We start from the raw sequence: 25,357 nt of genomic DNA, 5'->3' as shown, positions 1-25,357 counted from the left end.
TTTGCGTAGTGCAAGTCACAACATTAAAGTACTATTGAAGCTATTATTTTTTTGTGTGGGGGTGGCAGAAAAGGTGGGGGGGGGGGGGAATTCGGTGACTTTTCGTGGTCGTTTCAATGTTTATAGTAATGACGTGTGTTACCAAACCAATTATCACGTGAAGAATTATTGGTAAATTAACAAACTATATTAGATAAAGAACTATGCTTTACAATATGCAAGCTATTTATTTTACCTGGCTGGCTCTGCGTAGCTGAAAATTTTTGCCTTTAAACAACATTCATGAAGCAAGCAAGAGCTTGTTTCACTTCCTTGTGGCGGCATAAAACCTGCTTTCGTGGCTGTTGCACATTCATAGGGTGCTGCTACTGAGCAAGGACAATACGTAGGCTTATAAACGTCGTTGCAGTACCAGGCTATAATTTTCCTGTCGGGTGTAAATATTAAGAAATGGAATTTTGAAAGCGTGCCAGACCTGTTCGGGTTGTGCATCTAAATGTCGATGAGCCAACAGACGAAACTGCAAGGCTAGAGCTGTAAATTAGCAACATATTTTTTTTTAATATATTGGCACAGTTTCCACTCCGTCGGGCAATGCTGGGTCACAGCAGATATGCTGATATAGTCCATTGAATATCCTAATGCTGGGCAAGTAATCGGCTGGGCTGTCAGGCTACCGCCCATAGGCGTGCTTATGGGCGGCGGGACGGCAAGGGGGGTGTGGTTACTTCGGTGGTCAATTGCAGCCCCATACATTGACATAAGAAACAGGGCCACTGCGACTCGGATTGGGGGGGGGGGGGTGCAAATTTAGCCCTATACATGGACATATTACCAGAAAGGGGGGCGCATTGCGATGAACTTTTGCCCCCCGCCCTTAATGCGCGCACCTATGCTCAAGCTTGTCTCTTTTTCCCTCTTGTTTTTTTTTTTCTATACAAAACGCGGTTATGCTTGCCCTCTATATAGCGCGTATGTTTTACGAAAACTGAGCAATTGTCACATCTGACTGCATTGGTTCACTGAAAATTAAGGGAAAACACGAGTGGTAAACGGTGACTACGGGCCCCACGTTTAGGCTTCTCTTATTAACCATCTATATCGCGTGCTCTGGCCGTGAATGAGTGCAGGACGTTTTATGAAGATAATAATTTTATAGGCGAACCTGCACCATAATAGTTGGGCTGTAGAAGTTCATAAATTTTCCGCCCCGCCCGTAGCACGCCTTGTGATTTAAGCGTAATCGACCATACTCGTCGAATCTTCGTCAACCTCAGCGCAAGTTTTGTTATCGACACTTCAACATAGTGTCCAACATAGTGTCTCAACATAGTGTCCAGAACGTTTTTTTTTTTTGTTTTGTTTATTAAGAACGCCAACGGATTGGCAAAAACATGAACTCGAAGCAGGTGTCCTATAATCCATGATTAACCGTATATCGCGCTCACGCACACAAACTGAACATATTCATTTCTCGGCAAATATACTAGTTCTCCTCACGTTCTTTTATTTTCTCTGTCTCTCTCATTTTTTTTTTTTAGAGGCGAAGCTCCTTATGGCTTGGCTTGTGCGTCCCTTGTTGTTGTGCGTAACCACCGGTAGGTAGCACATACCCAAAAGAGCGGTCCTTAGAATGCCCGCTGGACGGCGGTATTTGTACATGATGAATACATGATGAAAAGATGTGAGATGGAGGTAGTTGGAGTGTCCACTAGATAGACGGATGGACAGACAGACAAACGAACGGTCGGGCGGAAGAACGGACGTACGGACGGACACACCGATGATATCGCGGATGGATGGGCGCACGGACGGACGCAAGCTAGAACGAATGGACGGGCGGAAGCACGGACGGCCTGACGAACGCTTCGCCCCACCAATCATCATTCACTCCGCGGATATGCTGCAATTTTTTTTTTACCAAAGTAGGGGCTGATATTCCTGCAACTTCTAAAACAGCCGCACCACATAAGAACAGATTTATGCCGAAAGTCTAACCGACGCCAACATCCACCCCGGCAAGCTCGAGCTGGCGTAATTGCTATAGCTCGGCTAACGAGGAATGTTCGCTGAGCGCCCCCTTAGGAACATGTAATACTCACCTCACGAAGCATGTGTTCCGCCTTGACTTCATCGAACTCCCGCGCTGCAAAAAGAACCCAATTCATGATGAAGTCACTTTTCCCTCCATACACTCTAGTGACAGCAGTTCTGCGTTTGTAGGGTTACATCTACGCGTCCGAAGGTTATACGTCTTCACAGTCAAGTACTTGTGTGGCAACTCCTCGCTAAGATTTGACGTCTGCTTAAGTGTGGCAGCTTGGGCTAGTCGGTATGATATGACGATAGTTGTAGCGCGAGAACAGAACGACGACAAAGAGATAAGAAGGACACAAGGTCATTCTTGTCTCTTTGTCGTCGTTCTTTTCTCGTGCTACACCTATCGTTATGTCTGCTTAAGCTTTGCTTTAGCTTCATTCTGTAATTTGTTTTCATTCTAAAGAGGATGCACTTTTTGGGGTCGTAGGCTATGTACATCTAGCACTTCACTTTTATTTTCTCATTATTTAATTTCTATTCATGTACTCTTCGATCGAGTGACCTTGGTGCACTCCTCCGGAAGAAATCACTAGCCCGCCTTTTTTTTTATTCATCTGGTGTTCACATAAGCTTATATACCATTGTTCTATATCTTTTGATAGCAGGGAAGCAATGCCTCCCTGCTTTGTGTTTTAAGGCCTTTTGACCTTAAGGCACTAAGGCCAAAAGAACATTTAAATGTATGTAATCCTTTATGATGCAAGAAAACCAGGAAGGCTCCATCGCTGAGTCGTATTGAATTCACCAGCTGAAATAGGCATCTTGGATGAAATTATGTCCTGAATAGTCCTGAAAGGCCTCTCCCATGTTCCGCCAGTTGAACCGGTCCTGTGCTAGCTGCTGCCTTAATTGACGTATACATGTGGGAGTATAGGTGTAGTTGTATCCAGAAAATAAGTATGCACTTGGGCATAAATATGCTAACTATATCCATAAATATGCCAGAACTTCGAAGAAAGTGTTTTTCTAAGTACGCTTGTCGTCCAGTGCAACAGGTCCGCCGGCGTCACCTTTACTCGCAACTGGGAACGGTATAGGCCACTTTCTTTTATTATCTGCCGTGGTAGATAAGGAGGGGGAGAAGGAAGAGGAGGAAGGGAAGAAATGAAAGGCAGGGAGGTCAACCAGACGCACGTCCGGTTTGCTACCCTGCACTGGGGGAAGGGGTGAGGGGATTAAAGGAGAAGAGAGAGAGAAGTGAAGGGCAACGTGAGTGTAGATGTGACCTTGTCTATTGCACGCTTATAAGCGGTCGCGTAGTCCGGTCGTCTTTAGAAAACTTAGCAATGCCCGCGTCGCTTTGCTGGCCTGCGACGCGTAGAGCCATGAACCAAGTATCTTCTCTTCGGAAAAAGGTCTACTGTGGTAGATAAAAACGCTCGGATGCTGACACGAAGGTCGCTGGTTCGATCCCGGCCGTGGCGATCGCATTTCCGCAAGGGCGAAATGGCAGAGTCCCGTGTACTGCGCCATATCAGTGCCCGTTAAAGAACACCAGATGGACCCAATTTCCGGAGCCCTTCACTGCGGCGTCCCTACTAATCATATCGTTGTTTTGGGACGTTACACCCCAGATAATACTTATTACTTTCTTTTCTTAGTGTGAACGGGCCCAGCGTGTTTTGGCCACGCTTCCTCGGGCTATTCTCGGCTGAAGATAAGACAACTTACGCGCGGGCATCGACTTCATTCGCTCCTCGAGGGCCTCGTCTTTCTTCGGCTATCGCGTTGAGACGTGGTCCCATTTCCGACGCAGATGTATTCACTGGCTTACCGCAGACAACGTGTGTACGTACACAAATGTAGTTGACGTGTTTCTTTAAACGTTAGTTATGTTAGGAACCGCTTTGCCGGATCTTTCGTTCATTTAATTGTTCGAGTTCTAAACTGTGCGGTTAACTGATGTCCCCTTGAATTCATTTTGATGCACAGCACGAGACATATAGTTAGTTATTGCGGTTTAGTTTTTGCATTTCGAATCCCAGCATATAGGATGGAATGCTAAACACCTGGGAGCAAGGTGTCTCTTACAATCAGCTTTTGTTCTAATATCAGCGCGGGCGCATAGTGTACCGAAGTTTTCCATCACCAAGTTACTACAGCATTTGTTTGTAAGAGGAAAGCCTTGTGTCACTCATCATGCAGATATCCTGAGCGTGACCTTGTAAAGACATGCGGTGAGCAATAGTGAAGCGAAATTCCGAGCGGCGTTCTGCTCGAGCGTAAAAAAAAAAAGTACAGTGTAAAATTGCCGCACAGTATGGATGGTACCTATGCGAGCCGTTTTAAGCGAATGTATAAAGAACCCTGTTTTTTGTTTTGTTTCTTTCTTCACATGCATGTGGCATGGCAAGCGGAGCATGGAAAGAACAGCCAGCCCAGCGCCACTTGAGAGTTTAGCGTCTTTCGCTTCATGTCGTTATTAGAGATATCTTTTTTGTAGAAATGTACGACGCACCACAAGGCCGCCAAGGCGCGTACACTAAATGACTATAGAAACTGCAGTTACTGACTAATGATTTCCGCCTAATACTCTGCATGCTTTACCCAAGACTTCATAACTCGAAAAATATTGTTTCCCAGGCGTTTGCCAGGCAGCTGTTGCAAGCGCTCGAACCAACCAAGTAGTCCACTAACGCACTACGTGTGGTATGGACGAGCTGTGCGTGTTGATTCTTTAGTTATAGACTGCCAGGCTACCACTTGCATGGTTATTGAACTAGCTGTGAGCGTCAACAATGAAAAAAGAAAAAGCCTGTCGGCCTTGCTGATTCATCACCATCAACTAGCAGAGCGAGGAGACAACCAAATTGTGTGTGTGTGTGTGTGTGTGTGTGTGTGTGTGTGTGTGTGTGTGTGTGTGTGTGTGTGTGTGTGTGTGTGTGTGTGTGTGTGTGTGCGTGCGTGCGTGCGTGCGTGCGTGCGTGCGTGCACTCGTGGCAGTCACTTTGGAGATTTGGAGAGAGGCGTGACGTTCGTTCCACTGCTGACGCGGTGCACCCACCTCGCAGCCACCTGAGTAGGAAGTGATCCGTGTGTTCCGGCTTGGTGACATCGGACACTCTTTTCCGGAACTGCAAGAGGATTACAAGAATTATCAGCCCGTGTGCTCCCAGTTATTGTGGCTAATAAGGTATAGAAGTACTTCACTCAATCACGTATTTTCATTCTCTCGCTTAATGTCGCATAGTTTATGAGCGCTGTTTACCGAGGTCAGCAAGTACCTGCGAACAGCTTCGACCTTGACTTCCTTTGATACACCGCGAACGGTGCTGTGGTGTATCAAAGGAAGCCAAGGTCGAAGCTGTTCGCAGGTACTCGCTGACTATCTTTCAACCGCTAAACCATAACCAAGTACGCTCTCTCGAGAACACTCAGCACTGACGTGCGCGCGCCCCACTTTCAGCTGCGAAATGCACAGCGGCCGATGCCTATCCTTCACCGCGTCTGGGTGCGTTGTATTGGACGAGAATTCATTACGTTGATTGTGGGAGCAGCTCGAGTAATTCACCATGAGAATATTTGACAGCACTAGTAGTTGACGGATTGCCCCCCCCGCGGTGGTCTAGTGGTTAAGGTACTCGGCTGCTGACCCGCAGGTCGCGGAATCGAATCCCGGCTGCGGCGGCTGCATTTCCGATGGAGGCGGAAATGTTGTAGGCCCGTGTGCTCAGATTTGGGCGCACGCTAAAGAAACCCAGGTGGTCGAAATTTCCGGAGCCGTCTACTACGGCGTATCTCATAATCATATGGTGGTTTTTGGGACGTCAAACCCCACAAATCAAATCAGTGGTTGATGGATTACTTTATAGTTAACGACCGTAGCTATTATTATAGCGTATCACGGGCTGAAACCGCAATATAACTATGTGGCACAGAGTGAACTCCAGGCTGATTTCGGCCATCAGTTTATAACGCGATGGCGTTAAAGAACTCGTTTCGCAGAAGTGATGGTGTTCGCATCGGCGTCGTTGGTTGTGAGCGAAAAATAATCATCTTGTGTCTGACCAAAAAATCGAAAAATATACAATAAAAACAAATATTAAAACAGTTCTAGGTCTGAGAGAGGATCAAACGTGTGTGGTTTAAGTGGCAAGCGGGTGTTCTATATACGACACAGCCACGTGTGTGCTTGGGAATGCAGCGAACATAGGTTCCTCTGCTTGGAAATGCAGTGAAAGTAGCTTGCATACTTTACAAACGCAGGCGTCCTGTATACATGCATAGACGATGAAGGTAAATGACACGTCCAAACGAGATAACCATGATGTGCGTGTCAAGTTAAACATGACTACATACCACGCTCGCAGCTCGCTCGCAGCTGTTTCTCGAGCGTCACATGTACCAAATTTGGTACTACGTGACGTGAATAGAGGACGGACACAAATGCCAGGGGCAAACATGATAACCATAACATGTAAGTGGTGTATGGCATATTTTACGTCCACCCCGTAATGCTGTGCTGATTTTAAAGTGACATATCAACCTTCCTCATTCGTGCTTTGTATATCATCGATTCCCACTGTACGTGGGATCTGCCTTTTTTTTTTCTTTGCGTTGTTGTTTCCCGTGCACCTTGATCTGAGTGTACACGAGTGTTCATATTTAACGTCATGTAAACGCCGTGCCTAAGAATCTAACTGGCATCTCTAAGATTAGCAGCGCAACACTTTAGGTACGGTGCTATGATGGCGTATTCAATACGCTTTTGTTGACTTGAACGGTTAGTGGGACGAACGAAATTAAACAGCAGTGAGTGGTCCTAACAACAGTATACTGTGCGTTGCTGCGGAACGCAGACGGTCTATAGCGTAAGTCTTAGCTGTGCCTATTCATTCAATAGTTCATGCGTTCGTTCTATAGGTGAAGGGGCATGCCCATCGGCCAGTGATTCGCACCATTGATAACTGTTAAGCTGCAACAGGTAGGACAGCCGCAGAAATACACCAAGAAGCAGGAAACAGTCTTGAGTGTGTGTGTGTGTGTGTGTGTGTGTGTGTGTGTGTGTGTGTGTGTGTGTGTGTGTGTGTGTGTGTGTGTGTGTGTGTGTGTGTGTGTGTGTGTGTGTGTGCGTGTGTGTGCGTGCGTGCGTGCGCGCGTGTGTGTGTGTGTGTGTGTGTGTGTGTGTGTGTGTGTGTGTGTGTGTATGTGTGTGTTTGTATAGTGTACTTTCACAGGCCTTGACAACTCCGTCACTGCTTTGCTATAGTATACTCGTCTCTCCTGAGAAGTGTTACACCACATGAATCGCTTCAATCTGTATTTCACCGGCAAATATGATCCCCGTTTGTCAAAGTGAACAATATAAAGCACTTGACGAACTTTAAACAAAAAGAAAAAAAATACCCGTAACACGCAACACTGCTTCAACATCAGCAACGGTGCATTAACAAACTAGTAAAGAAATGAAAATGTTAAGCGGTCGTTAAAAATAACCAACGCTTCCTTTTCGTCCGCGAATGTTGAATACAAACGGAGTGCTAAAAAAAACTTGACTACCAGAACTGACTGATCTGACTGACTGACTGACTGATCTGTAGCGTGTCTGTTCATGCTTTCGGTTAAGCAGCCAATCTACCAGTAGAATTAATTTTTTCTCTGATTGACGTTTCCGAGACTGAAATATTGAGCGGGCGCTCAGAAATAAGTGCTTAATACCGCTTTTCTGGGGAAGAAAGGCTGTCGCGATACACGCAAAATGCGCCAGGATTCCCTACGAGTTGTCACTCTTCCAAATTGTCGAAATCTTCCTCTCTGTCTTCCCCCCTTTTAAACCATCAAGGTTTCACTCGCTCGCTCGCTCACTAATTCACTCACTCACTTTCCGCCGCGCTTTAAATAAACTCCAGATCGTAGTCACCTCGGCTGCTCTTCTTGGGTACGTGAGTATCGACCTTGGCGGCGTAAAGACACATTATGACTCAGCGTTGGTTTCTTGCAGTCCACTGTTCGTGACGCACACACGCTAGCGTTAAGCTCCCCAAGCGCGCCAGTATAACGCCTCTCAAACCGCAAAGCTAGACAATGGAAAGGTGGCGGAGCCTTCGTTTTTCCTCGTGGCCGTAACACGCTCTAAGCACACGTATACGTAGGACGTGCCTGCTTGAGTATGATGAAGCGGTTTCCCTTTGTTTTTTGTTCCTCGGTGAATGCGGGAATTACGTGCAGGCCGAGCACTCACTTAGTAGCTCGAAACACAGTTTTTCTGGGGCAGAGATGCGTGTGATGCCGACTGTACGCACCTGCCACTTCATAACACCACGTGACGGAATGTCTCTTTCGTTGAGCCCCCCCCCCCCCCCCCTACCCGCTGGTGCTGACGTTTTCCGTCCGTTATGCCAAATGCCCCGTATAGTCAAGCAATAAATGCGAAGCTCTTGCATTACTGTAAACATTGAAGCCAGCGAAGCTGTAACTGCGGCGGGCTAAGTGCAGCCATATCTCGGCAAAATCAGTCATGAGACGAGTCAGACTCACTTTGATCGAGCCGTGAGTCTGATTGAGTCCAGGTGAGAAATGTCCTGGTGAGTTTGAGTATATACGAGTAAGTCCGGTTAGGTAAAATTTTAGTGAGTCTGAGTACGAATGAGCCTGGTATGGCATAGATGGTATAGTAAACATTATTCAAATACTCCATTCAGATCTTGAAGATCAGATTGAAAAAAAAAAAACTTTGGTGACGCTGATCCAGAGTGAGCTCAGGATGTATTTCTTGTGTGAGTCCCAGTGAACTTTACACATTTCTGTCGATCTATGGGTACAGTCAATGTTTTTATGGCGGGTTCATGTATAGGCAGAGTATAGCGATCTATATGTAGAACATTACCATAAATCGACCCATCCGTGTGTGCTCAATAATTTTTTCCTCTTTTTCTCTATATAATCAGGACGTCTTGAATCATCGATTATGCGAGGGTATGTAGAACAATGGTGATACGAAGCGACAACCTCGTGGGTGGGCATCACATCTTTCACAGCATATCAATCGCAATGTAGGATTAGCCTGTTTTCCTGCGTGATATACTGTGTTAAACGACGCCTAAAGAGGTCCTCGACCAGAGAGAAAATGAGAAGTAAAACACGCGGTTCTGGCTATTCGCCAACTCACCCTCTCTCTCAGCGTTTATTTCTGCTAGTTAGCGAAGCCGTATACTTATTCAGACGTAAACCCGACTGTCCAGTTCCACATCGCAAACATCCGAGCACTGACTGGCTCTAAATTTGAGTTTCTTAATGGGTAGACGTCACCTACCAGCACGATCCAGACGGTGTCTTCAGATAGCGCCATCAGATTCGCAGCCTGGATTTCCTTGTCGGATGTAGAAATCACATTATTTTGTCGCATGATCGTATATTTCAATAGATACGATTTGATAGCTTGATGCCGTGTCGTACTGTCATGTCAGCGAAACATGCAGTTCCATATTTAACCACATCGTGTACTTCTTTAACCACGTCGTGTACTGTTGTTTTTATGTAAAAACACTGGATTAGTCACGCCGCATTCACGTTACTTTATCACAGAGACGCGTTCTCTTCGCGTGTCTCTCTTTGTTTTTTTGCTGCATATTGCATAGGGGTCAGCGAGCTGTGTTACACTCTTACCTTTCTCTCTCCCCCTTCATAAACACACACTACGTCTGTTTACTTGCTGCTTGCTTTATTATGCCTGCCTTGTGTATTTAACCTTGAATACGATACCAGAGCGCTTGTAGATGATTAATCTCGCTTGCAGGGTAGTTTCCTTGTGTTACAGGAGATAAGTAACAATCAGCTTACTTGCGCGAGTGAAAGTAAACGCACAGATCATCCGTGTATGTATTTCCGAGCAGTGTGTGCTTGTTCACGATGTTTAGCTACTCTACAGGAAGATAGGATTCTGTTATTCGTGTCTGCTAAAACCTCGCCTTCTTTTCCACGTATTAGGGACAGCGACAGGTGAGCGACTCATGCAAAATTCCGCACCTCTGCGGTTGTAAAACGCGCACGCGAAAACAACAGACAGTATGCTATCGGAGCGCTGTCATCGTGCGCTCTTTCCTGCTTCGTGTTTCAGCAGCACTGTGTTTATTCAAGCTGGATTCCCAACAACGAGCTTGCCTTCAAAACATCTTCGGTCATCATGCTTTATATAGTTGCCCCCCGGGACATCTTTTTAGTAATAATTATCTGAATCTACACTTGTTTATCTTGCGGAGGGCTAAATGGGGTCATTGTCATATTTTTCAATTTTTTGTCACTAAGAGCATATGAGATTGCACTGCAACTCCTTTATCAACAGCAGAGTATTTGCGCCCGTCCAAACTCCAATGGTCGCGAACAAACGTTATCATCAAAATGAACTAGCACGCACCCTCTTTGTATTCATTTCCTGCTTCGCTCCCAGAAGACATGCGCCGAATCGTCCGGCTTGGGAGGCAATAACTCTCGTGAGCGGGAAAACGAGGACAGATAGGTAGAAAGGGAAAGGAAGAAAAAGAAAGAGGAAAATAGGGTGAAACAAAGGGAAGAAAGCGAGAAAACGATTGAATTACTTTATTGACGCACTGGGATGAATGTCATTTAAAATGGTGTGCCGCGTTAACAACATCAACTAGTGCAAAAAGTAAACGTTACTTCCTCTTCTACAGTGTACAGTATACATTTCAGTATTCCATATCTTTGCAAGTTACCACTTTTTTAATATATAATTATGTTCGCACTAAGTTAAAGAAGGAACAGCTGTTGTTTTCTTGAAACAGGTATACCTATTTTTCTTTTTACGTTATAGATGACGGGAAGATTGAGAATGTGGAGGTCTTATTTTTAACAGCGAAGTTGTATAAGTTAGCCGTAATTTATGCACGTGGCCTGCGCGAAAACTATATTATCAGCTTGAACGAGTACGTGCCACAGTAACTGGGTAAACCCCCTTACTCCCGAAGTCATCCACTAAAAGCGGAGAAGGCAAATGCAGTTTGCCCAATTAAGAAATTGCAGCGGAGCGACGTCCGTGAGCCGCAGGCCCCGAGTATACGTGCAACGAGACAATGCTATAGGAAACGGGAAAGGCTACAGCGTCTGCGAGAAGACCCGCAAGCGATGAAAGGGCTACGAGTGGCAACGGCGACATTTCCGCAGGTCTGAGAGCGGTGCGAAAGCCTGGCTTCAGCGCGAGTTTCGGTCTCATCTTTCTTCCCCATTCTCCCTTCCCTTAGTGCAGGGTAGCAAACCGGATGCTTCAATTTCTGCTTAACCTCCCTGCTTTTCTCTCATTTTGTTCTCTCTTTCTCTCGATCTCCATATTTTGGACATCCGTGACATGTCTGTGAACGCCCATGGCTTGACTCGAACCTCTCCGAGCTGAAAACCGACATATAAACAACCCATCGTCAGCCTAGCAACGGCCTAGAAAAAACCAGACTAGTCTTTTGAATCGTCCAGCTTATTTTAGAGTCATCCAGCTGCTTGAGAGCTTACGCGGCTCAGAACGAGCTTCGCCAAATTATTTTTCAACTTTATTTCTCATTTCCCCTGCAAACGTATACGACGTTTCGCAAATTATTCCCAGTGTTTACGTTCCCACTCGACATGGTGTAAATATTATACTTACGTAAAAATATGCAACCTGCATCATAATAACGCCTTCGAGGTCACTAAATGGTTAAAAGTAATTTTTGAGCGTACGAAATGTAAATGTAAGTGAGTAGCGCTGATATCGCTATTGTGAATATCATCCAAAGGGCCATGGATGAAATTGGAGGCTTGCCAGTCGGCTCAGTGCCAACGTACGAAGCAAGTCACGCACCAGGGCACGCGCGCTTGTACGATTTCATCGATCGTTTAAAAGAAATTTTTTTTGCAATTACCTTGATACGTTCATAAAAAAAAAACTCCAAGAAAAACAATCCCGGAGTGCTCATGTGTTGCGACGAGGACGAAGTGTTTTAAACAGCTGGCGACGTTTCCGTCATTATTATTAATTGTTTTCACTCACCCCGTCTACAATATTGCTTTTCCGCGAGATTATTTAGGAAGGACTGGCTTCATCTACAATACTAAATACTCCCGCTCGCTCAGCCAAGCAGTAACAAACATGCACATGGTGGCTAAAGTAACTCACAGTAGTGGTAATGTCAAACACTAAACATATTTCAGCAAGCACTTATGCGTGAATCGAAGGATTAGAGGTTGCGAATTATCCGTTCTCCTAATCAGCAGGCTAGTATTGAAATTCAAAGCGGACCGTTCAAAGAAAAGGCACGGTAAAGGAAACAAGAAAACCTTGAACTGAACTGCACTGACATTTTACGTAATAATGACTGTTGGTTCTTGGTCATTGAATGCTTATGTGAATGTCAGGTTTGTGCCACATACTCCTGTAAGCCACACTAACACTCCAACTTCCTTGTCCACCCCGAAGCTATAAAGTATGCGAAACATTATACACACTATAGGTACTTTTCAATTTGCATGTGCACATACGTACACGAACGCATACAAACGCAAGCAGAAACGTATATAAACGTAAACCCCGTTTTACCTAAAAAAAAATTGTTTCTGGCTACGCCACCATGCAGTCACCACCCCAATGTATCCCCCGAGGAAGTTTAGAGACCGAGCATAATTTCATAAAACGCTGCTGACACTACACTGGCGCCTTCACAGGAACGAAAGAAGAACACCAGTCGTGTATCGTGAGAGATCTCGTTCAACATTCTATACGACTGGCTTCACGCAGCTCTGCTATATTTAGTCAGGACACGGGGCTGGCCGTCGAGTGCGTACGGGGGCGTGCAGCAGCTTAAATAATGAACTCAGCAGTATAGGTCTTCGACAGCGCCCGGCCATGCCAGAGACGATTGCGCTGTGCCGTTGCAAACGACTCGTTATGAATCTAAAACGCCATGACACCCGGGTCCAACTGCGTCGGTGTAGAAACCTCCGCACCGGCGTCCGAAATGAAGCTGAGTAGATGTAGCATACGTGGACAACCACAAGAAATAAACGACTCAATTTCAACGCGAATCTGCACTTATAGATTTATAGATTCCAGAACCGCTTTCGTTCAGTGTTGTAAAGTTGACAGACAGCGGTTTACGTGATATCAAAATTTTCAAAACTACACAATGCAGTTTTACTTGGCAAAATCACGATATTGTGTGACACGCCGTAATGGAGGACTGCAACTGCGTCCATCTTTCGTATATCTCCTCTTTACTTTCGTCATTTTCTGTCGTTCGCTGTCCCTACGTCTCGCTCTCTCCTTCCTCTCTCTATGTATAACTTTTAATCCTATCCTTTTAATTCCTCCCTACCCCCATCCCTTGTGAGTTACGGTTGAGGTGTCGCACTCTGATGCAGACAGTTACGGGGCTCACTTTTATCTTCTTTTCTATTTAAGAATCACATAAGGACTCCTCCGGAATAGCTTTGACCGCCTGAGGTTCTTGCATGTACAGCATGGACTTAAGTACACCGGTTATTTTTTGCGTTTCGCTTAGCGTCTAAACGCTGCCACTCTGTCCGGGCATTGAACCCATGCCCTCAAGCTTAACAGCTTTGCACTTCCTCCGCTCAGCTACCATGACACGGGATGTCGGGCGTAGAGGTAATATAAAAGCTAATTACAGGTAATTAGGGGCAACGCTAACGTGCTTCTTTCACGTTTACTCCTCGATCACCATTGACATTGTTTTTTTCTCGCATTGCGTTCACCCTTTTTGCGGTGATCAGCTGCAAGAATTCGCGTTGCTGCGGAGGTGACGAGATGACGATGAGATGCTGCAACGCACACTGCGCGGAAGTTAGATGAGACCCCGCCGAATGACAAACGAATGTGGGATCTCGCTTGTACGGCAGCTTTTCCGTTTCTGACGCATGCATCACTTGCCGGGGCTGATATATGCGGCGGAGAAGTGACGATCGCATGGCTCCAGCCATACAGTGAGGCCTAGCAAACCACTTGATAAATTGACTCTGCTTTTATTTGGATCGCAGCACGGAAGAGGAACATGGAAGTAAAGGAAAGCACGAGTTGTCGAGCCATTGGGAGCCTAGTAAAAAAAAAACCAACATGGCGCACGTGACGATGAACGGCGGCGGTGGATGTGACGTCACTTGGATCGGGAGATTGTAGTGTCTGCGCGTAACGCAAAAAAAAAAAAGAACCCCGTGACACGCAGTGCGAACACCGCGAGTTATTGTTGAATTTCGAAAATGTAGCTTTAAAGTGCCATGCACTGCTATTTTGTTCATGTCTGTAGTTACACACGACCAACATATGATAGACGAACCAATCGCAGGTGATTCTTTCGATAGAGGTGCCGCGGTTTATGCAAAATGCTTCTAACGACAGGAAATATGAACGGGATGTTAAGCTACCGTCGGCATGGGGCGTTAAACTCGGTTGTTAAACGAAACCAGTGAGTCCTTCGTGCTAGTAAGCAGTCGAAATCTGTACAAGTGACTAGCAAGGCGGTTATTCCTCTCCGTTTTGGAGGAAACTTGGCGCTGTTTTGAACACTCTGCAAGCCCTGGTGTTGCTCTGCTGGCCAGCTTCTCTAGGGCACCTGTATAAAGCGGGAGCCAGCCTTGGCATTTGTGCTTTTATAATTGGCTTTTACGATCGGCCTTTGCCGTCTGGCTGCGCCGTTGCTAACAGCGTTTCCAAGCAAACCATGGCAGTACCTTTTTTTTTTTTCTTATTGAAGAACCATGCCATGCGAGGCGACGCAAGGACATTTTGTGAACGACATGACTGATTCCAGCACCTGTGAACGAAATGTCCTTAAGCTCTTCTAAATTTACCATACCACTGAATTAAGTAGTATGCATGTATGGTTGTTTAATAGAGAAATAGGCACAACAGTAAAAAAATTAAAAAGGAAACAGTTACACATTACGAAAGTATCAGAGTGGTCAACTGACACCTGATTGGTAGTCAGAAGGAGGAGCAACGGTCTTTGATATGATGACTTGCCCCACGTTCCCTACAAAGCAAGCTCGCCCTCCGGTAATGACGGGGAGGAAGGACATGTTCCGCCTACCGGCAAACGGAAAAACGACGATATGTCCTACGACGATAGTTATAGCGCGAGAACAGAACGACGACACAGAGACAAGAAGGACATTTCTTGTCTCTGTGTCGTCGTTCTGTTCTCGCGCTATAACTATCGTCATGCCATACCAACTAGCCCAAGCTGCCGCACTTCTAAGGTCTTACGAGTCATCACGTGGATTGGGAGGGGGGGGGGGAAGGAAAAGGGAGACACTTTTCGTAGACGCAGCAGTCGGAAAGTCATAATAGACTTGCACTGCGAAGGGGTTGCCTTTTTGATGAAACGCGTAGAAAATGGTGAAAGGAAAACTCGTACTGGTGCATTTGTACCGCGGCCAGGCACCCACCAGTTTTTCAAAGAGGTAGAGGGGTATCCAGTACTGGAGATTAGGCTTTAGGGGCCTAAAGATGCAGTAACTACAAATCACGGTGATTTTTTCTGCAACTCCTGCGGGCTGTTGTGCCAGAAACGTAATCCTCATGTGGGAGCCCTTCTTCCTACAGAAACGGAAGCACAGTTCCAAAAAATGTCTCCCCCCCCAACCCCCCTCCCAGCGCCACTTTCCACGGAAACCGAGGAACGGAGGCACGCCACTCACAGTTCCAGCGATGTCTCCCACCTTCCCAGTGCCATCATCCACGCTGACGGCGGCGAGCTACGTACAGTTCCGCGGAAGTCTTCGCCAGCCCCGCCAAGCACCGGGAACCGGTATCGGACCGTGCCGGCCCGATGTATGAGGGATTTTTGCCCCTGCCCACGTGGCCGGCTTTGTACAAACGATAAGCTGCTGTAGTAAACGTTCCTGTTCTGCAAAACGACTGCCTCCCCATTCCGCCTCTGGGCAAAGGCTTCAGCGACGTCCGTTCGGCTGCTTGCTGCTCTCAGCTACCGCTACCATCGCGACACAGCGGATTAATAGCAGTGGTGGCAGCGGTGGGATGCCATCAAACCCCGAAAGTCCTAACAGGGCACATGGCTCGACGCCGTTGTTGGTGCGGGTGCTCTACTTTAGGATGGGGCCTCCTCCTTTCTTCCTCTTCTATATTTCCCTCTTATCAACGCTGCACCATGGACTGCGGAGATGAGCTCACTTCCAGACATCCCAAGCAAGGTTCATTGCAGGCTTGTTCATCGGCTAGAGAACCACCTTATTGGTCACCGCCACGTGCGATATCCATATACAGTCCGCATCACTTTAGCGGTTCAGCTCGTCACCCATTATCACTTTACTCGTCAATACAATTCAGGAGTGTTTGGTCTGGCGAAAGTGGGCCACATCTGAGAGGTTCGACTGAACGGCGAACGAAGACAACAGGCACGTGAACAAAAGAACTTCTGCATGGATGAGGAGCACCACGCTTCGACATACCGCATAAAAGAAATTGACGAAATAATAACCCCATTTCCCGAGACACATTGCCGCGAGCACAATATCTGTGAGTGGTCATCCCCGCGACCATGGTCGCTGCCCTCGTCCCGTTGTAACACCGATCAATATCGACTGGAGCCGGCATGCAATTAAACATGATGCATAAATGCTGAGGTCAGCGTTTTTTTTTTCGTTCGCTGCGGCATACGCATACTCACAGGTGAACTTCTGCGATCACTTTCTGGTTACAAAACGAACTCGGGGGTAACGCTACCGGCCATAATTGTCTAGTGGCTAAGGCACTCTGCATGATCCGCAGGTCGCGGGATCGAATCCCGGCCGCAGCAGCTGCATTTTCGGTGAAGGCGAAAATAATTGAGGCCCTTGTGCTTATATTTAGGAGCACGTTAAAGAGCCCCAGGTGGTCAGTATTTCCGGAGCCCTCCACTACGGCGTCTCTCTTAATCATATTGTGGTTTCGGAACGTTAAACTCCAACAATTATTATCGAGGGCTACACACTCTGTTTTCACGACGTTGCAGCGTTTTCCCGGCAAACTCCGAATACTGTTCCTATAAACTTTAATTACACACTAAATAATCTAAGGCGAATAAATCTAAAGGAAACATACATTGCTGAAGTCGACTCAGATATGCCAGCAAAACCGTACAAGGACTTTTTTTCTTCTTTTTTTTCCCATGATAAACGAATCGCACATCCCGATCTGTCATGCTTCCGTCATTATCTCTCCAGCTTTTCGAGCAATCTAATCAAAGGGATGTAGCTGCGCCATCACTGAAGTGATTTAGCAGGAAATGACCTGCTGAAGAGAATTACTTCGGTTTGGGCTAGCTGGTTCGTAGTACTCATAGTGCTCGTAGCGCTGCCCTTTTAAATTGAGTACTGCCGATGAGGTCACATGGAGTTCTGCCTGCAGTGAACGCTGTCTAGCGTTGGATCTGTGGCGTTAGAACAGCGGCATCTTTCCGTGGAGGAGAGTGCGCAGGGATACTCAAGCGCCGGGCTTGGGTGAAAGTGCGTGAGATAGCCACAAATAAGGGATTAAATTTTATCTAGCCATCCATAATAATTGTTGGGGTATAACGTCCCGAAACCGCAATATCAGTTGCCGGAGCCTGAGTTTGCCAGGACGTAAATTGGCGTAATCAATTTTAAGTTCTCAGTGAAATGCGATTTCGCGAAAGCTTGTAGGGCATGAAAACACAAGCGAAAACAAAATGATAACGGTCTACGTCACACGATATCTCGCACACCGATAACTGTCGAAAAGCACCGCGTATGTACAAATGGTTGCAGCTGCGGTTTCCGCTTGTGTCTCTCACCCGACCCCGCCACAGTGGCCTAGATAATGTGGTGCTTATCTGCTGAGCCGTAGGTCGCGGTCTCGAATTCCGACCACATTACAATGGAGTCGGAATCTTTCACCGTGTTTAGAATAAGTGGTTAACGATTTCTAGCACTCGGTACTCTACAATGGGAGAGCTGAACGCCGTCAATCGTTCTATTACGGGAGAGCATAAAAAGCCGCCAAACACAGACCCTGTGTGTTTAGAAAAAGTGGCTAACAATTTAAAGTACAATAGGTACTCCACTACGGGAGAGCATAAAGCCGTCCCGGGTGCCGAAAACAACGTGCTCATGACGAGGTTTAGTCCACCAATGTGCCTTAGCATCGATGGACAAGACCTTTATAAAATAGCCCACTGATTTTCTACAGTTTCCTTCACTTGTTCGGCAAAATATATTTAAATAAAATTTCTTTTGAGCTACATAAAAATCATGAACGATTCCCTAGTTCATTACGCACGTTCCTTTTATGTGAAAAAGGAAAGAGAGGTTTTTCTTATTCTTGAAAAGAATTTGAAAACGTGCTTTAAGTTTTGACGTTAGGAGCTGGTAAATTAGGTGACTGGAAGTTTTTTTTTTTTTTTGCGGGGGGGGGGGGGGTATAACGTTTGCAACTTTGAAACCGTCTATAGAGGTACGTGTACCTATATTTAGGGGCACGTTATGGAACCCCATGGTGATGGAAACTTCCGGAGCCTTTCGCTAAGGCGTCTCTCACGACCATGTCGTGGTTCTGTGCCGTAAAACTCCGGCAATTGTTGATTATAGGTCACTCACCCGGTCAAGCGCGGCTTCCTGCGCGGCCGAGAGATCGCCGACGTAGCCGCTCATGACTGCTCAACTCCAATCGCGGCCTTCTGCCACGCGAACTGTCCGCTTGAAAGGTGACACCGGCACCCAGCGATTCCGCGTGGTGTTGACGGCCTTCGAGGCGCGCTAGCTCTGAGCCGGTGAGCGCTGAACAGCAAACACGCGAATCGCGTACGCCCGAGTCGCTGCTGCTCCGAACCAAGGTCGGGAAGAAAGGGGGGCGGGGGAAGCCGCTTGCCCCTTGCGCTTCTCCTACTACCCTCCTCCTTCGCGCTCTTGTGTTCTTTCTCTCTCTCGTCGAGCACGCCATTGTTTCGCGCCTTTACTGAGACGGCGCAAAAACGCGACGCCGGTTATCCGGAACCGGGAAAGTGGAAGTCTGGTATACCGTCACAGTTGTTATGACTTACAAAAGTCGTTATGTTAATTCGGCTGTGAGGAAAGGGGGGGAGTGAAGTATTATTAAGCAGAGCGTGTCTTCGGTTGACTGCCCTGTTCTCGGGAAGGGCGAAGGTGGTACGAAAGAATGTAAGAAAATAGTCTACGACGCTTTAAGGTCTTCCAAAAGGACTTCGACAAAATGGTGGACACTTGACGCAGATAACTGAGGCGCAAAAAAAAAAACATTTCTTGAAACAGGGGGAGCAGAAGAGTGGCGCTGTTTCATTTTTTGTTTTTTTTTTGTCTCTCTCTCTTCTGCTCCTCTTGTTTCAAAAAATCTTTTTTTGCGCCTCAACCATCTGCACTTTAAGGTCATTGAGGTTGTGGTAGTGATGTCGAACTAAATAATAAAAAAAGCGTTGTCAAGGCACAGTCACAGTGTATCGTTCAGCCCTGTTTGTGTAGGAACCAGAAATGAGACCAGTCCCCCCCTCCCCCCTACTTTTTTTCTTTGTCCGGCAGAGTAGAAGGGGGAGGCGGGAAAGGCAGGAAAAGTATGCTGCGTTGTGTTCTGACTATGTCTTTCAGGCACTGCGCCGTGCTCCCGACCGGGCTGCAGAAATTAGGTACTTTTTCTCATCTTCTAACCACTACCACCACCACCATGTCTTTCCTTTGGGAGGAGTGAGGGGGGGGGGGGGCAAAAGAACTAGACTGAAATCCTCGGGGGGGGGGGGGGGGGGGGGCTGCCACCCTACCTCCCTCTGTCAACGCCTCTGGTAGAAACCGCCGTAACACTTTTATAAAGAACTTTACGTAGTAACCGATATGGGTGCTGGTACATTTGGTTGCTAAATGCACGCTTTATTTTTATATGTCGTGACGTCAATTGTGGTATACGGTTAAGGAACGTCGTGTGAGCAAAATGAACCACTTTCGAGTGCAAAATCAACCACAGCACTGTTAGTTTAGTCTATAAATATACAAAACTGTCAGGTTAAGAACCCAACAAGGCGGCACCAAAACCCATCCGTCGAATAGTCTTATAAAAGCCTTGGTAGGCAAAACGAAAAATCCACAGAAAACTTCGGTTCCATACACGAACCAGCCTTCAGTGCGGGGTGTGTCAGTTGTCGCGTGCTTGGGCGTGTGTATTCGCGTGTGTGAGTGGCCAGCACACAGGTACGTAACATGGTTATTGTGGCTATCGGTCAAGGGAGATTTAAAAAAAAAATGCTCGAGTGGAAGCTCCCACACTGCTTTGCCAGTGATAGTGAAGCCAGCTTTTGCCCTCCAAAGATCTCGGAAACATGCTTATATTCTGGTGGTGCCCGCTTGAATATCAAGTGGTTTTGATCTGTTCGTCTGAAGGATGCGTAATTATAAAGTAAAAGATGGTGTCGGTAGGTCAGCAGACGAAGTTGGCCTGACGTATAGCATCAGTTAGCCTGACATTTATCGCAACCGCCTGGATCAGCACGCGCGGCCAACTGGCCGTGCATTTATCATATCACTAAACATCTCACTCATTGATAACAAGAGTGCCCGTCACGAGGTGTTGATCAGCCTCGCAGGAAGGCAATCAGCAGTCGCTGAAACCCTGTTCCTGATTGCAACGGTGCCGTCGAGGCGAGCACGGCCACTTCGAAGGTCCCGTCTGTAAATCATGAAGGCATTGTGTCGGCTGGGCATAGGTGCTTTCGCTATCAAACGTTCCCCGAATTATTTTGCGTGCCTCCGCAAGTCTCTGTAAACTGCGTTAAAGCGTAGGAGCACACAACGGAGCTAGCGTATCAAACTGAACTTAAGCAACATCTTTCACCACTCCTTGTGGTACTTGCTCCTTCGATTACTGTTGTTTCTTGAAATGGTTGTCGGGAGGCAGTGAAGGAAAGGCGCGTATTCCCCGATTTCGCGCTGCTACATAGTTATATTCTCTTTTTCTCCCTCTTTTCCGTTCCTCAAAATTACTGCTTTGGCTAAGATTAGAAAATTATAGCAAAAGGAGGGGGGAGGGCGGTGATCTGACAGCAGTATCCGATTTTCACCGTTCTACCACTGTCATTTATTTATTTATTTATTTATTTATTTATTTATTTATTTATTTTATTTACATTGCTGTGCATGTCTATAGACGTAGCATACAAAGAAACAGCGGCACGTGAAAATTTGCAGTGACGCGCGCAGCAACACTCAGGGCGTGCAGGGAAAAGCTTGTTATTAATGCAGAACGTACCAAACATACGAGGGGCATCCTCAAAACTTGCGGCTGTTTCGTGTCCTCACTGTGTCGGGAAGTGTCAAGTGCATGTCGTACACAGATCGACTATAGTCCCGCCTCGGGTGTGGAGATGAAGCTCACGGTTCCCTCGGGCACCAAGCGTATTACTTAGGCACCACGCTTAGTAAGTAGAGCCACGTTCATTCACTTGTTACTTACAACTTCATTTTTTTATGTTGTTGTCCACGCGCTTCCTGCCTCAGTATGGCCAGCTCCACTCACACTCGCCCTACACTCGGTTGTTCTACATACATGTGTGAAATATATGTGGAATGCGACACCGACTGATGTGAAAGAGGCCAGAAGTTTTTCATTGGCCATGAAGCATGCACTTCATGCGAACGTTCTAAGTAATACGACTGTATAGTCATTTAGTGTTATTAATATTATTATGATTATTATTATTATAGTGCTATTATTATTCTGTGCTATAAGTAGCTATGTTCTGCGCTATGTTTCTTTGTATAATTCAATCGTGTGTTTTTTTTTGTTTTTATTTCTTTCTATTTTTAAACACTGTATCCAGTTTGATGTCCTTTGTCGCTGTGCAACCGCTTGCGCAAGTATGTAGGTATGTCACACAATTGGTCCCTCTACTAGCGAGTTAGGCTATGGGACCAAACAAGTGTTTGCGAAGTTTTTTTGTTACATGGATGTCAAAGTTACAATTAAAAAATTTAAAAAAAATGCACCATTCATCTCACACCATCCGTGATACAATGTCGTCTATTATGCATTGCCCGTCAGAAGAGTCACCCTTTTGTGCCAGTGAACCGAATGCGTTAGTCGAGCGTTTACATATCCCAACGACCACGATAGCGTAGCTCCTAGTCACCTTCACGTCACCAAAAACGTCACATAAGACGTCGTACCACCACTAAAATTTGAATGAAAGATGTTTTGCACAAGTAAAGCAGTTTTTTTCTAGTGCTAGTGGCTAGCCCACGTCACTAGGGAAAGTGGGGGCCAGTAATTTACGCCACATTGGCATATCAATTGGTGCGAAGGGTGCGAATTGAATATCCCCCCCCCCCCTGAAATTCACGAAATAGCTTGTGCGCGTATGAACGCACACGCGCAAGTTCACGCACGAGCATACATAATATGCAAAAAAGTCCCCCCCCCCCACCCACCTACACACACACCCATCCTTCACCCAATTCCCGAAAAAACGAAAAAAAATTCTGGCTACACGATGCCTCTTCGCAGTTTTCACTATTTTATATAATGTCAGGGTCGATGGTGACGATCCTCTCTATGTGTCTGCTCCGGTGACGTTGCTTTCCCGCATGGTACGGGGACCGAAATTCCCGCTCGTGCGACACATTGACGATGGCAAGGCACATGAGGTCGGAGGACTTAATACCTCCACGACGACGATAACAGACCCCGAGGCCTTACAGGACTGCAAGGACATCATGGTAACGTTCCACGAGATCCTAAACCATTACAGAAAAACGCGACGACGTTACCCACCACCCCACATGCAGCTAGAAAGATCTGAGGCGTCTGATCTGAAGCGTCTGCAGACCGACACATTTGAGAATATATATATATATATATATATATATATATATATATATATATATATATATATATATATATATATATATATATATATATATATATATATATATATATATATATATATATATATATATATATATATATATATATATATAGTTTAGTGTTCGTCGCTACTACTCGGACGAGCGTGAGTGTAGCCCAGGACGACTGGATGAGCGGTGGCGAGCCGCCCTTCTTAGCCCACGTGCAGTGGACCAAATCTGGGCTGTCCAGCGAGTCAGGGCTATATATCGCCGAAGACGCCGCATGATGCTCAGCGGATGACAGCTCCTGGAAGCCTAGCCCGGGCTAGTAATTCCTCGCTGGATCCTAATAAAGTTTATTACCTACCTACCCTCTTTCGCGCCACTTGCCTTGGTAGCAACTTTTCACGACGGCTTCATTTAGCTGTTCGTAATTCCATGGTTCAAGACGCAGAGCACGTAAGGGTTCCCATTTAATTCACATCCGCTAAATGACTCTTTTTAAAGAAACACGTGTTCTCTCTTTTGAGATCACTCTACTTGGTTAAAAGAGTTGTCGGATTTAAAATAGAGTTAAATATCTCTCTAGAGAAAGTCATGCACCTGGGAAATCAGGTCTACCCAAAAAGAGTAACATGCTTTCTATCAATTCTTGTTTGCTTAAATCTAGATCAATTAGCAAGACAACAGCTCCACTGGCATTGGGGAACATACTGGGACAGACTATTTCTCTCCCATACCAGAGCACAGCGGACACTCTAAATCGTCGAACATTCGTTCTAAAACACTCAAGCACTCGTATTTGGGTCACCCATAGGGGAATACCAAGCACTTTAAACCGTTGAACACTTTTTGTAATCACGAAATTTCTTACCTCCCATTTTGAATTCGGATGTGTTAAATTCTATGTACGATTGGCACATACAGCTTCGCACCTTATCGCCGCCTGCAAGTTTATTTGCACCTTTATTTCACTGCTACCAATAACGAAATGTCGATGCGCTTCGGCAATTACACTCTGTTTTTCTTGGAGTGAATTTACTCTCTGTGCATGCTTCTCAAGTTATGTTATTGTCTCGTTGTTGTCGTTATTGTCTCGCTTGCTTTGTACTATTATTTTTCTCCTTTCTTTTTCTTTTGTTCGTTTTTTTCCAACCACTTCATTTTCTCTTTTTAAGCATACTTTTTGCTCTCCCTCTCTCTCCTTGTTCTTTCTAGAAGGAAAAACGGTACATTGACCTTTCGCCTGAAGGACTAATTCGCGCTAACGTCAACAAGTAAAGCGCTGTAAAAGGAGGAAGAAAAAATGCGTCGCACTTTGAGGCTCAACCACGCATGTTCTTTCGTTTTCTTTTCTCTCTTTAAGCTTTGGTGAGCAGTGCATTGAAGCATTGTCGCATTATAGACAAACGGAAGGAAAAGAAAGTTGAGTAAGCGCACACTGTTTTTGAGATCTGTACCTTACAGAAACGCGTGACCGTAACCTGGAAGGACTTGTTGAGTACAATGCGTGGTAGCACCTATAATTACCCAATCATTCCTCGCGGCACCTTTTGTGTATGTGACTGTGTTCAGAAAAGAAATCAATTCTCTACTCGTCCTCTTGTCGTCACTTAAGCCTTCACTAATCGCACTCGCATTTGAGATGGATGTACATTGGTCACTGTACGACAGCGGGCACTGTCTTGGTTTTCCTCGGTATCCAATGTCAGTTCGCGGGCAATCCTGTGGTAATTGCAAAATTCGGGAATACCCAGCTAAAACGAACATGTATGCCAATTCATTTTTTCCTAGAACGATTAAACAGTGGAACAGGCTAACTGAAATGCAAGTACATAGTGGGAACGAAGGTGTATTTTATTCACTGCTGTAAACTCGTGTTGTAACCTGAACGAAGATGTATTGATGTGTGAACAAAATTCTACTATGTGTGTGAACGAAAATGTATTTCAGTTATTTATGTGTGAACAAAGTTGTATTGTGTATGTGAACGTAGATGTACGTCATTTATTGATGTAACCCTCCTGCTATAACGCCTTCGGGCGCTGCGGGGTATCTGATGAATAAAGAATAAAGAATAGCGAAGCATGACAAAAAATGGGGTACGTAGTCAAGGACTTCTCACCGGTGTCCACCATAGGTCGGCAAAAAACGTGGTGCTCACGGGCAGGGAGGATAATCTGTAGACGATTTTTGGTTTTTTACGTTGCACCGGGGAACCGGACTCACTTGGGCTAGGGCTGCTATTCTGGACACTGTCTAATTCTGCCATATTGTCTAATTTCATAATGGCGACTATTTCAGCCAATCATAGAGATCGTAGCAGCTCACTTGACCAATTATCATTGGTCAATGGCGTAATCTGACAACATGGCGGAATTCAACAATGTCTAGAATGGCACCCTCGGACTCATCGAAATATTCCTTAGCCATATTCGCTCACGTCCAGACTCGTGGC

The 25,357-nt window shown here is 46.0% G+C and overlaps 1 protein-coding gene across 1 annotated transcript in view; it reads right to left on the bottom strand.

Annotated features, from left to right (window-relative positions):
* The window catches only part of LOC119174775 (SEC14-like protein 2), a 33,803-nt gene extending 14,952 nt beyond the window's left edge, over positions 1-18,851 (bottom strand). Inside the window, exons 1-3 of the mRNA XM_037425835.2 lie at positions 18,655-18,851; positions 5,105-5,174; positions 2,103-2,146 (exon numbers count right to left, since the gene is read on the bottom strand). Of these exons, the coding sequence (XP_037281732.2) occupies positions 2,103-2,146; positions 5,105-5,174; positions 18,655-18,708 (168 nt within the window). The 5' untranslated portion in view covers positions 18,709-18,851. The remainder of the gene's footprint in view (positions 1-2,102; positions 2,147-5,104; positions 5,175-18,654) is intronic.
* Between the last annotated feature and the right edge of the window lie 6,506 nt (positions 18,852-25,357).

The sequence above is a fragment of the Rhipicephalus microplus genome, chromosome 5, assembly GCF_043290135.1.
Source record: "Rhipicephalus microplus isolate Deutch F79 chromosome 5, USDA_Rmic, whole genome shotgun sequence".
Lineage (NCBI taxonomy): Eukaryota > Metazoa > Arthropoda > Arachnida > Ixodida > Ixodidae > Rhipicephalus > Rhipicephalus microplus.
This window is presented reverse-complemented; position numbering and strand designations above follow the sequence as displayed.